Consider the following 17,408-nt stretch of genomic DNA (forward strand, 5'->3'; position numbering starts at 1 on the left):
AAGAGAGCTGGACAAGGCCTGCGACTGTGTGCAGAGCATTAACCCTTGTCCCTGGGTGAAGAGAATGTGCCCCACACTTGCTGGAGTCACACTTGAGGCTCAACAGTAACAGGCCACGTGGCAAGAACAACAGGAGCAGTTGAACAGCAAATGTTCCATGGCATTATCAATTATTATTCCACCCATTTGAAGCTTTCTATTTCTGCTTCTTATAAAAGATCTGCTGGAGTAGAGCTCTCTAATTGTTGCCAGTTGGCAGAATAGAGGAGACACGGAGATAGGCAAGTGTGTCATTCAATTTGTCAGGATTCACGTCTCTACCTGTGGGCAGACATGGAAAATGCGGGTAGTTAAGTCATCCAGGTGAAATCTTAATCATCGTACTCTTGGTCTTTTTATTTGAGCTTCTGGCCAAAACAAACATGACAAGATGAGAATGTGAATCAAAGGGTGTGGCCAAGAAGAGGGAGGTGCTAGAAGTTCAGTTTTAAATTTCTACAGTTAGAAGTTACTTAACTCAGCCACAATCTTTTGCTAAAGGAAACACTTTCCAATTTTGCTCCCGCAGAAGAAAATAAGGTATTGTAAATATTTATTTGTTTAACATTTTTTTATGTTTTTCTTCTTTGTTTCATTGACTGATTAAATAACAAATGATTGGGGTGACTGCCAGACAGAAATAATAATAGTTCTACCCTTTCCCAAGAATTCAAGAGTTCTGTGTAATTATAATGGATGGATTTAATGGGCAACTCTGAACGTGATGTAAAGTTTTACTAGAAAGAGGGCTAATTTCCAAAGAAGTTAGAGAAATTATTTTACCAGGAATCATGAAACTATGAATGGAGTTTCTTCCAGTTCTGTTCCCTGACTTGCTATTAGTATAGGCAAAGAGGCACAGAATATTATCTGAATTATTGAGCCAAAACCCTCCTAATCTTCATAAGAGTGGACTTGGCAATATTAATTTGATCCCAGTCATTAACAGGTGAAATCAAATTCAAATCTCTACCCCGATCCCCACTCAACATTGCCTCCTCACCTTTCCATGAGTCATTAGCTTTCTTGTTTTCCATGGAAAAAATCTATCCCCCTAATCATTCACTAATGATTACACTCAGTAATCACCACGAAACACCCCAAATTATTACATCCCTTGGAGAAGAGCTTTAGGTAATATATCATGCTAGGAGGGAGGAGGTGACATTCCCTGATGTCAGAACCCCAACATGGAGCAACATCATTGGTTTCCACGGGAGTCCGAGGCCTTGGGCATTCTCTGTGGAAAAGGGGATGAAAATCTTTCCCACTTTCTCCTCCTTTTCATCATCATTTGTTTTCTTCTGTTCTTGCTCCGTCTTCACCCCACCTCTCTCTTTTACCAGGTGATTCTTAAAGACAGTGAGATACAAAGACAAAAACAACAGTATTCAGAATTCAGACTGGGACAGCAGTGCTGGTTCTGCTTTTAGCTTGCTGTGAATGTCAGTCAGCTCATTCAAACTCTCTGGGCCGTCATTTCTTAACAAACAAAGCGTTGGAGCTGTACTAGGTTGGACGGTCCCTCAAGGTCCTTTCGACTCTGTGCTAGGAGTACCTGTATCTCTGAAACTTGATGAGTGACCACCCTTTTCTCTCTTTCTAGTTCTCTTCAGCTCCTCCCTTAAGCTCATTTATAGACTGAGATACCAGTTTACATATATATGTTTATAGCGCCTGGAAACTGCAAATGAGCAATTAATTCTGAAAATGGCACAGTGATTCAGACCTAGACATTATAGTCTTCTCTGAAAAGACCTCTGTTCATTTCTCTATGGGTCAATTATTTACCATAGAGTCTCTTCCCAAAATTCTGCATTCTTTGGAAGGTAAGTGGGATTAGATTAGGCCATGAAGGTGGTCTTGGATGTAGCTAGAGCAAGTTCATTTCAGGCTAAGATTAAATTTTACCTATGACTGCTTTAGCACTTCTACCAACTTCTTTAAAAATGTAAAAGGGAGGAATGGTTCTTCTTGCCTGTTCTGGGCTACACCTAATATTAATGATGATATTTAATGAGAGAATTATTGAGGTTGGAGAGAACTGGATTTAATTTCCCACAAGGAATTTGTTCCTTCATTAGAGCGGATTGTTGTTTCAGGAATTTGTCACAATTAACTTAACTTTAGAATAACCACGAACTGTAAGTAAAATATAAAAATTCCAGGCCCTATGATATAACTTTCTTCACCCCACCTGGTGAATAGCCTCAGCCATGGACTCACACATTTTCCATTTGAATGAGACTCCTGAGTTCTAAAGAGACAAAGCTTAATTATGGGCAGTAAAGAAAACATCATTTAAATGAATATGGTTCTAAAGTCAATAGAGAGGTTGTTTGCAAGAGGACTTTGCATCTGCTGAGAAAGAATACTCAGGCAAGTTTCACATATTACATGAGGGTCTAGAATTACTGCAAAACTAGAGTTAGTGTGTTTTTCTGCAATCAAATAATATTAGTCTGAATTACCATCAGTTTTTGGATTAGACAGCAGCACGATTTAGAGACTGGGAAGTTGGGTATGTGTAGGCCAGGACCAGGAGGGATTACAAAAGTATCACTGAGAATCCACATCATGATGAAACCAAATTCTGCCTGCACACGCCTCTCCCTGAGTCAACTCTTTGTGCCTCTCCCTTTATTCAGCCACTTGACAGTGCTACCTCTTGACTTTGCTCAAGTTCATCATGGTCTTGGTTTCCCCTGGGCCAGGTAGTGCCAGCACAGAACTTGTTTCCTCAACACTGGCCTGTGTAGGTGTCAGGCTTTGGAATTTTGTTTAAGTCATTTAACCAGTTTGAGAAATTATTTGGCTATAAAATGACAATAGATTTTTTTTTTGATAGACACCCAAGACTTAAACCCAAGACTTAAATTGAAATATCAGCTTAAGTAGATATGAAATTTAGAAGTTGAATATAATAGCAGAAACCAAAAACCAGTAAAGCAAAACACCTGAGTTTGAGTTCTTTTGTTCAAGAAGATCAATTTCAGAGGGTCTCAAGTAAGTGAAAGTGAAGACTTCTCTACTTCTCCATGAATGTCCTCTAAATTACACATGATTTAAGTTTAAGCAAATTGAAAAATGGTGATAGAGCCCTAACAATGGCATTTAAGCAAGTAATAAACAAGTATTTAATAAATATCCGATTTTGTCAAAGTCCTGAGGTAGGTGTGTTGGATGTGCCAAGCTGTACAAGGCAATTTTTTTCTCAAGGAACTGACCCTGGAATTGGAGAAAGACACATGAAAACACAAGTACCAGTGCGATGTGTCAAGCAAGTGACACAAGCTATGTTATGAGACTTTGGTAGCATGTATGCTTTTGTAGACCCAAAAGGTCAGGAAGGGCTTCAAGGAAAAGAGGAACTTGAAGAGGTGGGATTTCAATAGAACCAAGGAGGATAAAGGAATTCCAGGAACCACAAAGAGCATACAGCTAAGTAGGAAAAAACAAGGTTTAAAATTATAAAAACAGGGATGAAGATAAGTGAGAAAATGTGCACTGTTGAAAAGATGTATATTTATTTCTCATTTGCTGTGTAAAGTCAGCAGGCCTGTGGCTTTTTGAGAAGAAATCCTGGGCAGAGAACTCACTGACCTGTGTTCCCTGGTGAGACTTAGCACTCAAACTGGAGGACTGTGAACTTCAGTTTTCTGCTATGTAAAATAATAATGTTGGAGGGAGTCCTGAAGTCCATTCAGCTCACACAAATATATCTACACATACAATGAGTTTGCATGTATGGAAAGATGGGTATATATCTATACATATGGACACACCACTATATAAGGATATAATTATATTGGATATAATACATTTTTGTCAGTTAAATAAAGTATGACTTAAAACAGATAATTGTGTAAGCTAATACATGCTTTTACAAGCATGAAGTAAATGGAAAGAGTTATTAACGTGCTCTCTGTTTCATTTTCCTTAGGATCCCTCAATGGACTCTCTAGCAAAATCAATCAACCAATTTGCCTTAGAGTTTAGCAAAAAGCTTGCTGAATCTGACAAGGGTAAAAATATCTTCTTTTCTCCCTGGAGCATCTCCACTGCCTTGGCCATGGTATACTTGGGCACCAGAGGGACTACGGCCTCCCAAATGGCACAGGTGAGTGGGAAGGGCAGTAGTTCTCTCTCTGCCTTCAGATGAAGTGCTCTCTTTGCTTTTCATATTTATTTTTCTTCTGAAACCCAAGTAATCTCTATTTTTGCAACCATCACCTTCAAAACAAAAGAGAAACTTAAAATTTTTTTCTAGACCATACAAAGGAATCTGGAAAAGAAAACCCATTTGAAAACTGTTCCTAGAAATGCCAGTTAAAAATTTGTGTTCTCTGGCACAGTCAAATGGAGAGATAATTAACTTGTCGAGTTTGGTTCAACACAAAAAATAACTTTATTTTGATTATTAAAAAAATTCAAGAAGTTAATGACTCAAATTTTAAATAATAGAAGCAGTCAGTGTCTCTCTCAGAGGATATTCTTTTTTTATATACATTAATTTTTAAATTTTTTTTACATCAATGTTCATTTTTAAACAATATTTGCTTCCCCCCACTGCCTCAGGTGTAGTACCCGTAGAGTTTCCTTCACCTCTCAGGGGATATTCTTGAAGACACAAGAAACATCAAGTGAATTCTGTTTCTTATGCATTTTGGGGCTCTTTTTTCGTTCAGTCTCTGAATAAATTTGAAGAATCCATCAGAGCATAAAAAGAGCAAAATAATATTATTGTATAAGAAAATATTGATTTGTTGTAAGCATCCCCAAAATGCAGTATGTGTAATAAATACAAATAAAAATAAGATAAATAAAATAAGATATACAATAATATAACCATGTATATATGTGCAAGTGTAATTATATAAGTACACTTTTTAAAAAAAAATTAAAAAACCCTAAAAAACTGAAAAGAGCAAATTGTTCAGCCAATGTAAGTTCAGGTGACAGAATTTCTACCCAAGCGGGTACTCTGTACACCAAGTGTGAAAATGGGGCCATTCAGTAGTTTTGAGTCAGACAGACAGAATATCTGTTCTGTTGGTTTGAACCTAGGAGATCACCCTTATTCTTGTAATTCACAAGGTATCCTGTGGTTAAAAACAAAATCCAATTCACAACTAGTGAAAAACAGTTAATGACGAAAAGACTTAACCATGAATGTGACAGACTTTATTCAAGAAGTTTCCTGATTTGGGTCCATTTCATAGAAATACTGCCAGGTGTTGTTTGCTCTTGTTTTATTAAATGTTCTTTAAATATTCATGGTTTCAGTTTGTAATTCCACAAACGGCTACAAACCCTTTTTATGGTAAGTGGCTCCCGGCTGTCCCATGGTCAGGGCCGCCTTTGGTAAACTATCATGCTCCTCACTGTGAGCTGAGACCCGGGTCTGGAGATGGCTTTAATATCTTGCTTTTGGCTGTTGCATAACTCAGGAAACAGAGCTGCCCACATCCTTCCTGTGAACTTGCATGTGGGCACAGAGAACATGTCAGCAGATGTCAAGCGGGGTAGACAGTGAGAGCTGAAGCACTTCCCAAGCAAAAATAACTCCAGTCCTGATTTTCCAGCTAACTGGGGCCACAGTGGCTTTTGCTTCAATTGTCCAAATGACACTCTCCATTGAACACCTGGCTCTCCTTCCAAGTCAACAGTACGCAGAAATGAAACATGGAAAATATAAGCTTCTCTCTTCTCTGATCGTGGGGTGCCCAGTGCAGACCCTGCCTCCATCCTCAGACTCAAGAGCTTCCTTAGTGGGTCACCAGAGCCAGCATTTACTCCTCTGCCCAGTGCAGCCTTTGGCACATCTGAGAGGAGAGCAGGGGAGGGTGCCCAGCGACCAGAGAGCAAGGAAACTGCAGAAATAGCAAGAGGCAAAATAACGCCACCTTGTGATTTCACAGTTGATGTCAAGCAGTGCTATCCTGGCCGTATCCGGGTTTCTAAGTATATGGCCAACATCATCGTAAACATCCCACAAAAAGTGTTAAAATAAAGAGACTAACAACTTAAATTAGACTTTTAACAATCTATAAAAGCAGCTCTTGACTTATTGTATTAACTCAGCTGACTCACCGGAGCCCTCTTGGTAACTCATTGCATGTTCTGCAGCTTCAGGAAGGATTGACTCGTGTTAGTGGATGTATGTTTGGGATGATCATTTGTCTGCAATTTATCTCTCATGATTTCTTTTTACTGAAATTATAGGTGCTTCAGTTTAGCAGAGACCAGGACACCAAGACGGGTCCTGACAGTGAAAAGAAAAGGAAAATGGTATGTCTTACTTTTAATATCCATCTGGCGATTAAGGAGAAAGCACATTTAGTACATGCATTTTAGTGGTTGATTTAAGCAAACTTTAATGGGTGCTTTATCTGAGAAATGCATTAAAATCATGGAAACACTTCAAAATACAAATACTTTTTTTTTTAAATACAAATACTTTTTGGAAGGGCCATATTCTTACCCTTTATACTTCCCTCTTTTTTTCTTTCCTTTCAAAACTGCTCCAGTTTCAAAGTTGTATTTGCCTTTGCAAAATAAACATGAAGGAAAAAAATACCCTCAGTAACTTAACTTTTTGCATTCATAACATAAAGAAGACGTTTGATGTGTCTTTGACTCAAGTATAGTTCTTGCTCAGAATATACAAAATCATTTCATTTAGCTATAGGTTTTGTGTGTGTGTGTGTGTGTGTGTGTATGAGAGAGAGAAAGAGAGAGAGAAAGCGAGAGAGCACATGTGTGTGTCAATATTTGCTGAAAAAAGTATATATAACTCTTGATCAACATTTTTTTGACTAATCCTTTTTCTTTTCAAGGAATTCAGCTCAGGCAAGGCTGATGAAATACACTCTGATTTCCAGAAACTTATCTCAGAAATCAACAATTCCAGCAATGCCAACATACTTAAAACAGCCAATGGGATATACGGGGAGAAAAGTTACCCATTTCACAATGTGAGTGCAAACATGTTATTTTAAGGGAAAAGGATGAGTCACATGAGCCCAATCAATAGCCTCTTTGTATATTTCTCTAGGAACAACAGGGAACTTTATGTGGTCACCCCTTCCGGTAAATCATCCTGTAGACCAGACAATCAGTGTCTACTTGAAAAGGAAAATGGGTCTCAACCTGGGTGTAGTGATCTGATCCTTATCCCGAACAAAAGGGTTCACCTCAGCAATCGCCTACGAGCACACACAGAATTTATGTAATCCTCGGGTCAGCCTGTGTTCACAGGACATGGAACCACAGTTGGAGAGAAGCTCAGTAGGGGAATTCCTGAGGAGCAGAGGGGGTGTTGGCCACAGGGTGTGACCGGACACTGCTGAAGCGCGACTTTGGGCTGACTTTGGGCTTGGACAAGTCCCTTCACATCATGACTTAGAGGGGTTAGGAAAGGCTCTTCAAGCTTCTCCCTCCTCTGATGCCCAGTGCAGACCCTGCCTCTGTCCTCAGACTCAAGGGCTTCCTTAGTGGGTCACCAGAGCCAGCATTTACTCCTCTGCCCAGCACAGCCTTTGGCACATCTGAGAGGAGAGCAGGGGAGGGTGCCCAGCGACCAGAGAGCAAGGAAACTGGAGAGATAGCAAGAGACAAGATAACGCCATCTTGTGATTTCACAGTTGATGTCAAGCAGTGCTATCCTGCCCATATATGGGGAATTTGGGGAGGTCAGGAAACGGGCTTTGTTATTACTAAAAGCAGAAAAGCCACAAGAAGTCTTAAAGACATTTTTAACACTGAAAGTCTTACAAATTCTATCTGATTCAAAAGATGCAGAGCTGTTGAGCTGGGTGGGCGCCTGGGAATGAGGACACAGGGATATTCAGTGATACATTTAAAAAATGTCCAGAAGCCCTGGATGTGCTCAGAGAGCTCAATCAGAGCCCATCATCAAACAGTGTCTGGTGTGCCCTGCGGCCTTCAGTTTTGACTAGATTATACATTCTACAGAACTTTGAATTCCTATCTTCAATCTTCCTTCTGCTGCCTGGAAGCTGCATTGATTCACCACTTTATAACCACACACATTTCCTGCAACACGTGAGCAAGCCACAGGAGCACCACAGCTGTCCTGGGGAATTAATTATGTTCCCAAGGCGGTGTCCCCATAACCTCGGCTATGGTCCACTTAGGACAACTGTTGGGGAGACCATCAAGGGCTGGAAGGAGGAGCCCAGATTTCCCCTTCAGAATGCCCAATGAAACCTTAGACCACGCTTCCACACCAACTTCCACAGGAGTATAGAGGGTTGTTCTGTTTTGTTTTGTTTTTGCTCAGTGACCCTGCCTGGGTCTGGGGTTACATAGAGTCCATGGCCTCACTTTGGTGCCAAGTACATCTCCCACTGCCTCTCAGCACCCCAGTCCCTCGTGGATGCTGAGAGGGCTCTCCTTTTTCATGCAGCCCAGTTTCCCAGGAGTAGATACAGGTAGGAAGGGCTGTGGAAGCTCCGGGACTGTGGGAAGCAGATTTCCCTTCCACATGTAGAGTTCTGGGTGGCTTGTCAGCACCCAGCTAAGTTTAAAGGGGGGAATGTTTAGTTTTTGATCAAGGTTGGAGATTGGAGAGAGAGAAGAGAGAAATGAGTTGGGAGCTTGCAATTGTCTCTCTAGTTTTTTTTTTTTTTTTTTCAAATAATCTAAATAGACTTGATTTCTATTTTGGAGATATGGATTAACTCTACAAAAGTAAACTTTGCCTGTATCTTCCAGAAATATTTAGAAGACATGAAAACATACTTTGGTGCAGAACCACAATCTGTTAACTTTGTAGAAGATTCTGACCAAATCAGAAAGGACATCAACTCTTGGGTTGAGAGTCAGACCCAGGGTAAGCTTTCTCCAAGTATCATTTCATGATTTTGAATCCGTGTAACGGATATGTTTATATATTTCTTAAATAGAACTGTTATACATTTGGAATATTCACATTTCTGCCTATGCATGTTTATTATTTTTAAATGGACATCTTTCTCAACAAGTCTTATCTAACATGTATGTCAAACCACCTACTTGTTTGCCTAGTAGACAAGAAAACAATCATATCCAGAATTCCCAAGAGGAGTCCACTGATAAAAAGCAGGAAAATGTATAAAGGATATAAGAAATACTGCTGCACTTGTGGTTTTTAGAGAAAACTAGCTACTAATTAATAACAAAACTGAAAACATCAACATTCTAGGTGATCTGAAGTACTTTTCAAAGTAAGATCATGTGTAAAAACTAGCAGCCATTGATGACCGAAGTGAAGTTTCTGAAGTTAAGAGGGAGGGGGTGGGAAAAGGATCAAGGGAGAAAAACATGACCTGTTCAAGCCCAGACTTCACAAAATGTCTTAAAGACATTTTTAACACTGAAAGTCTTACAAATTCTATCTGATTCAAAAGATGCAGAGCTGTTGAGCTGGGTGGGCGCCTGGGAATGAGGACACAGGGATATTCAGTGATACATTTAAAAAAATGTCCAGAAGCCCTGGATGTGCTCAGAGAGCTCAATCAGAGCCCATCATCAAACAGTGTCTGGTGTGCCCTGCGGCCTTCAGTTTTGACTAGATTATACATTCTACAGAACTTGTAATTCCTATCTTCAATCTTCCTTCCGCTACCTGGAAGCTGCATTGATTCACCACTTTATAACCACACACATTTCCTGCAACACGTGAGCAAGCCACAGGAGCACCACAGCTGTCCTGGGGAATTAATTATGTTCCCAAGGCGGTGTCCCCATAACCTCGGCTATGGTCCACTTAGGACAACTGCTGGGGAGACCATCAAGGGCTGGAAGGAGGAGCCCAGATTTCCCCTTCAGAATGCCCAATGAAACCTTAGACCACACTTCCACACCAACTTCCACAGGAGTATAGAGTTGCTTTGTTTTGTTTTGTCTTTGACCTGTTCAAGCCCAGACTTCTCGCATAAATTCAAGGGGGGAGCAGGGAGAGGTCGGAGGTGATCTGCTGACAGGTCCGGAAGGATCTTGTTATCATGTGGTGATGGTGGGTGACCTTCCCCGCTAACCTGGCTCTGTGTTGTGGTGCCATGAACGGTCCCCCCATCCTGAAACACTGGCATGAACAGCTTTGCCACGGAAGCCAGGGCTTCTCATTTCTCCCTCAAGTCTCCTAAGTAGGATAGGGAAATGCTGGGGTTTGTCAGCAAGGGTTCTGCATATTTGATGCGCTCACCCCCAACCTCCCTCCCACCTACATGTGAGCCCAAACTTTCCCCCAAGCCCAAAAGTGCTGGCTAAGCTTAGAAGTTCATGCTGAACTTGCACCCTATTCTCCCACATCTGTCTTTATTTTTATTGAAAAATCAAAAAGCAAGATGATGAGAACATATATTAGTTCAGGCACGGGCTAGGCTGCTATAACAAAGAGAACTAAAGTTTGGTGACTGAATACTAAGATAGAAACGGCTCTTTCTCTCCCAGTGTAGTGCAAACATAGGTCAGTGTCTTGTCCCACTAGGCTGTCCAAAGGTCCAGGCGAGGAGGTCAAGTCCACCCCTCTCAAGTCATGGCTGTCATCTCTGCATCTGAGATGATTCTTGAAATTGTCACTTAACGTCGACAGGAAATGGGGAAAAGAAAGCCCAGGGAAAGTGTTTTGATTTAAAAGGATGATTCTTGAAATTGTCACTTAAAGTCAACAGGAAATGGGGAAATGAAAGCCCAGGGAAAGTGTTTTGATTTAAAAGGAAGTTTCCCACCTCCATTCCACGCCAACTCAACTGGTCCAAACTGGGTTACGTGGCACGCTTCCTGCTAGGGAGACAGCTTGTCCACAATTATCTGAGACTTTTATGGTTTTATCTCCTAACTTCCTCTCAGTCCTAGGCAACTGGGAAGGTTGGTCATGAGAGTTGCTGCAATAAATTTCTGTGAAATACAAATTTTAGCTCTTTTTCTGAAGCTTTAGAACAAGCCTTCTCCCAGGCAGCCATAGGGTCTGCCAGCTCATACGTGATGCTCACAGCCAAGTTTCACTGATAAGGAATCCGTCATATGTTGCCATTTTTTTGTCCTGGTTTTTCTTTATAGACTACAAATGTCTTACAAGTGGGGGGCCGTAGAGGTTGTCTCCATGTTTGTAATTTCGAATCTATCACATGCTTGCACAGTGGGTACTGCAGTGTCACATTAACATGTGTCCAGTAGGATTTACCCTTAGTGTGAGAAGCGAGGTCTTTCTCTTACCTGAACACCAAGGGCCTTGCAATGAACCAGCCAATAGAAAACAAATTTTCACTGCAGTCAAATTTGCTCTGTGTGTTCCTTTGAAGTTGTATTTTTGATAGATTTGGTACATACTTTGTAAGATAAATTATATATTTAATGTCCTAACAATTGTGGGCTCAAGCAGCTAAATTTCTTGAAAGCCAATGAACCGAGAGAACAATGCAATATTATTAAAATCAACTGACTGTTAACCAACTTGAGATAAATCTGTGCAAACCTCAAGCCTCAATGGGGTCTGTTCGCACCCCCAACTCTATCAGTGATGGAGTGTTTAACAGTGACACAGAGCTCTAAACAAGGAAACTTTTGTACAAAGAAGAGATTTAAAGTGAGAGTGTCAAGAAAAAGGATCCTTTATACACTGTTGGTGCCAATGTAGACTGATCCAGTCCCTTGGGAAAACAGTATGGATGGTCCTCAAAATATTAAAAATACATCCACTATATAACCCAGCAACTCCACCCCTAGCTATCTATCTGTGCAAAAAATAATAATTTAAAATAATAATTTAAAAAGATAATAAAAATAACAATTTAAAAAGTGCAAAAAATAATTTAAAAAGATAGATAGATGCACTTACGTAGTGCTATTTACAATAGCTCAATCAATAAATAACCTAAGTATCCAATAACAGAGGAATGGATTAAGTGTTCACAAAGGAATACTACTTGGCTATAAAAAGATGCAGTCTTGCCATTTGCAACAATATGGATGGAACTGGAGGGATTATGCTAAGTGAAATATATCAGAAGGAGAAGACAAATACTAGAAGATTTCACTCATATGTCGAAAATAACAAAAACAATGTAGAGGAAATAACAAAACTAAACCAAAACAACCCTAGAAATCTGACCATAGACTGACATTACTGTTGGTGGGAGTGGGACCAAAGGGGAGATTAATGCCAATGACCTAGGATAAAAGACTATGGGTGTTCTAGTGGTAGATTTGGTGTAGTGACATGCAAATGAGTCAGATTTCCCCTCTGCACAGCTCACCTACACTCTTGTAAACCTCAACAATGAAATAATAAATAAAATAAAATAAAATAAAATAAAATAAAAATGTAAATGATTTCTGTACACTGAATTTTTTTTTGTTATTCAACCTTGCTTGACTTCCTTATTAAGGGTTTGCATATAGTTAAGAGAAATGTCTGCCAGTGATTAAAAGTTTATTTTTATATTTTTTGTCAAAAAAAAAATAAAGTGATACAGAAGACTTCCCCATGTTGAGTCATCAAATTAATTAAAAATTATATTCAATATACTTCTATGTTAAGTTTAATGTAAATTAATTTTAGTAAGCTAGTAAAGCCAATTCTTAAGTACCTGGGAAAGTTTAGACATCACCATTTAAAACCAAATGTAAATGCAGTGTTTAAAACCTTTCAAATTTTAGTCTTCCTTTTGACCTTGCCTTACTTCTGCAAATTTTCTACCAGCTCATGAACTTGCTCCAGTTGTATTCACTCTGCTGTCCTGGCCATTTAATTAAGTTTTACTTCAACAATTATGTATTTTCTACTTTGCAATTGTTTTTCCTCTTCAAGCTTCATGGTTGTTGGTTATTTCTTTTTTTCAGGAGTGGAACTCTACCAAGTCTCTCCAGATTTATAAATCTCACTTGTATTATGTCTTTGTTTTGCTGTTGAGTGCTGTTTCCTCATTTCACTTGTTGAGTTTGGTGCTTCTCTGTCATGTGGTTGATCTTAATTGTTACTCCTGTTGGTTTTCTGCTTATCTTTTTATGTAAATATGTTTCTCATCAGACTTTTGATCTCTAATTTTTGTAGCCATGGATGATCTCATGCTGAAAATACTCTATTTCCAAATAAGGCCACATTTATAGGACCTGAGAATTAGGACTTAATATATCTTTTTTGGGGTGACACAATCCAATCCATATAGAGGTAGTTTTAGAAAAATGTACAACTTGAATATCTTGAGAAAATATCAGATAAATCTTAACTGAGAACTTGAGGGATAACCACAGATATTTTCAAAAGTGTCAAAGTTATAAAAGATGGATAATGAGAAACTATCTCAGATTAAAGGGGACTGAGGAAATGACAAATAAGAGTAACATGAGATTTTGATTTCTGGTCCAGAAAAAGGACTTTATTGGAGTTACAGGTGAAATTTAAATAGGACCTGTTAATAGTAGACTGTCAATGCTAACTCCTGGTTTGGATGATTGGTGGATAGAAGATGTAATCGTAAAAACAGTATTTTGTAAATATCATTTTCCTAAGTGAGGTATATCACCAGGATGTAACTATACCATTTGAAACCTGCACTTTTGTTCTTGTAGGTAAAATCCAGAACCTTTTACCTGAAGATGCTGTGGATGCTGCAACCAGAATGATTCTGGTGAATGCCCTGTACTTTAAAGGAATCTGGGAATATCCATTCTTAGCCCAAGACACTACAGAAAAACCTTTCAGAATAAACAAGGTAGGAACCTGTTAATAATCATTAGGATTTTTACATGGCATTGTGAAGATTCTATTTTAAATTCCATCTTCTTTCTGGAGACACGATCTTGTAACCAGTGACTCTGATTAGGGCAGGGATGGCTGAGCTGTAGCTTCCCAGTTGTATCCCACCTGGAAATTCCTCTTTCACCATTTTTCTCTGAAATGACTACATTTATTGAGCTTATCACTCAGTCCTTGTCACATCTGTAGAGAAGGTAAGGCAGTAACCACATTTACTCAGTGCCCAGGTGATCAATACAGTGTGGCTGAGTGACTGGAGCCCAACCTGAGCCAGCCGTCCGCCAGAACCATAACCCAAAGCTCATCACTTTTCTGTTCTTCTTTTACTTTTACTAAACCAGAACTCTCGCTGCCAAACTCTTATCCTTCCATAAGTAACAGAAATAAAAATATAAACTCTCAGTTCTTTCCTGAAGGTTTCTCTGTGTGTTAGGATACAACATACTTGTCTTTGAAGTCGGAACCCACTACAGCAAAGAGCAGATCATGTAGGGAGACAGATATACCCACAGAGCTCCAGGACTGGGCTGTGGCTGGGTTTGGGGATGAAAATGGAATCAAAGACTCCAGTGTTGTCAGGATCATTCTCAGTCTCCACCACTGTTTCTCCATCATTCCCTCCCAGACTGAAGTTTAACTTTCTCGGCTTCCCAGTCCAAGTGGCAGGACACAGCTACCCGCAACACCTCCTCATGCCAGAGCCTGGCTGACAGTCTCATGCCAGAGCCCAGGACAGGAGTTGATTGACCAACATTTATTAAGGCTGCTTAGGCACGGGGTGGGACAACTCATCCAAACAGAGCTGCCTGCCGGGAACCTATTGCAAGAGTCATGTGGAAATTGCAATAGGAAGTTTGCAATCTGTGGAGTAAAGATGGGGAAAAGGCCCCAACATACAGTCTACTAGGCTAATACCAGGCCTAGTACACGCACCAGGAATTCTCAGCTGCAAGTGATAGAAAGCACATTCCAACCCAGTTCCATACGAAACAAGTTATACTGGCATTAGCTTATGCAACTAAGAGGGACTGGAAAATCTGGCAGTAGGGTCACTAGAGTATTACTATAGAACCTTAGTTCTCTCCCTGCGTTTGTCTCTCTCCTCTCTGGAGGTTGCCTTCATTCTCTGATATACTGAGGATGGACTTTTCCCACAAGACCAGGGGATGCGACTGCCTTCTTTCAGCCTTCTCACTTCATAACCCTAGTAGGCAGAGTCTGCTCTTAACTCAAAGCACTTACAGAAAACTCCCGAAGACACTGGTTGGTTCATTCATGTTGACGTTGGCAGCAGCATGGCATTGAGATTGACCTCTAGAATGGATAAACAACGAGCGTACACTATCGGCAACAGGGATTTGGTTTTGTTTCACCATTGGTTTTAGTAAAAATAGACTTTATCTTTTAGGGCATTTTTGGGTTTTCAGCAAAGTTGAAAGAATAAATAATTCCCATATACCACTTCTGCTCACCCGCCTCTCCCCTATTAGTAACATCTTGCTTTAGTGTGGCATGCCTGTAATACTTCATGGGTCAGTACTGATACATTATTATTAAAGAAAGTCCATAGATTGCACTATTGCACTCTCTGTGCTGTACATTTTGTGAGGTTTGACCTCCTCAGCATGCTAAGGAGGTCCTGGCCTCCACCTATTCATCCCTCCTACCCAATCTCCTAGAAACCAGGGATTTTTTTTTTTTTTTTTTTTTTTACTATGTCTATAGCTTTGCCTTTTCCAGAATGTCACAAATTGGAATAACATAGCATATAGCCTCTTTTTGGAGCAGCTTCTTCCATTTTGTATTGGGGGTTCTCCCAAGTCTTTTTGTGTGACTCCATTGCTCATTTCATTGATGGCTGAACAATCTTCTGTTGTAAGGATGTAGCAGTTTGTTTATTCATTAACCGGAGATGGGGACATCTTGCTTGCTTCCAGTTTGGGGTAATTATGAGTAAAACTGTTAAAAACCTTTGTGTACAAGATTTTTCATGACTTAAGTTTTTAACGAATTTTGGCAAATTCACTGGGGTGCAGTTGCTGGATCACATGGGAAGACTGTGTCTAGCTTGATAAGAAACTGCGAACTGCCTCTCAAAGTGAGACTGCAAGTCCCTTTTGCATTCACACTGGCAGGCAATGACAACTCCAACCTTCACCCACAGTTTGCCCGGTCAGTGTTTTGGATTCATAATTATTATAATAGGTAGGTGGTGTCCTCGTTGCTTGAATGTGTAATTCCCTAATGACATGTGATCGACAATTCTGTCATTGACTATTTGTCTTCTTTTAGGGAGGTGTTGGTTCAAATCTTTTGCCTATTTTTAAAATAGGGTTGTTTATTATTGTTGAGTTTTGAGTTCTCTGTAACTTTCGGATGCCAGTCCTTTACCTGATATGTACTTGGAAAATATTATCTGCTAGTCTATTGCTTGTCTTTTCATTCTCTTAGTGTATTTCAGCTTTATGACTTTAAAATTTTTTTTTATGATTTATTTATTTATACAAGAACTGGGGTACAGGCGAGATGCACGGGAAGGTGAGAGGATTCACCAGATTCAGAGTGGGGAACAGAACAGGCAGATTGACTGAAATACACTGCTGAGGGGAGCAGCAGGTGAGACAGGAGAGGTCTGCCACATCATGTGGGATTCTCGCCAGCTGCTAGGGATCGAACCCATGCTGCAGAGGCCACGGACAGCTTCACAGTGTGGTACTCAACCGCCTGCGCCACCAGGGAGGCCCTATGACTCTAAAATATTTTCTCAAATACTGTCATGTGAAACACACCCTACTCAGTTTCTTAACTGAATAAAAGACATCTGTGTGGTTTACATAAGAGTATATATCTCTTTTATGTAGTTAGTGGAACCCAGCTTGCTGTGAATTACAGAGGTTGTCACAATAGTGTGAGAAAAGAAACTCCCACATTGTGTATTGATATTGTTATCCTGTGTAACACCTGCCCCCAGAAAGCATGGGCCACATCACTTACTCAGTAGTTAGCAGAGGACTGCTGGTATTGCCAGCGCCCCCAACTAATGGGAAGTGATGCTGAAAAAGAAAGGTTTGGGAACATCTCAGTGATTTCACAGCTTATTTTCTACAGACTACAAGCAAACCTGTGCAAATGATGTCGATGAAGAAAAAACTTCAAGTGTTTCACATCGAAAAGCCGAAAGCCACAGGCCTTCAACTCTACTATGAGAACCAAGACTTCAGCCTGTTCGTCCTCCTGCCGGAAGACTTTGGTGGGCTGGAGCAGGTAAACACATTGGCCTGGGTGATGTGAAGATGGTTCTGGTGTTTACCTCTCCTGGGAGAAATACAAGGTCTTGTCCTGTTGTTTAGTTCCCATAGAGGAAGGCGAGCCACATACCTGCGCACAGGTGTCTCTCCTTTACATACAACTCTGCAAGGCTGGTTCGCGCGTCCTCAGAAAGTTGAATTCATGGATCAATACGTCTGGGGGGTGAGGCTGCCCCAGCCACACATCAGCCACACGAGCAATAGAAGCAGGTGTTCTTTGGCAGTCTCAGCGTTGTGTGGACTCACCCCCAAACCGTTTAGTCAGTCTTCTCCTTCTGGCAAAACCTACCTGATTA

General features: G+C 40.3%; 1 protein-coding gene across 1 annotated transcript in view; it reads left to right on the plus strand.

The window, feature by feature from the left end:
- LOC311183377 (plasminogen activator inhibitor 2-like) overlaps positions 1 to 17,408 on the plus strand; it is a gene marked incomplete at both ends in the record, with an annotated part of 30,751 nt that overhangs the window by 12,491 nt on the left and 852 nt on the right. The window contains 6 exon segments of the mRNA XM_084252715.1: positions 3,983 to 4,159; positions 6,265 to 6,330; positions 6,879 to 7,016; positions 8,779 to 8,896; positions 13,618 to 13,760; positions 16,913 to 17,068. Of these exon segments, the coding sequence (XP_084108841.1) occupies positions 3,983 to 4,159; positions 6,265 to 6,330; positions 6,879 to 7,016; positions 8,779 to 8,896; positions 13,618 to 13,760; positions 16,913 to 17,068 (798 nt within the window).

Source organism: Talpa europaea, assembly GCF_964194135.1.
Source record: "Talpa europaea genome assembly, chromosome: 13".
Classification (NCBI taxonomy): Eukaryota; Metazoa; Chordata; class Mammalia; order Eulipotyphla; family Talpidae; genus Talpa; species Talpa europaea.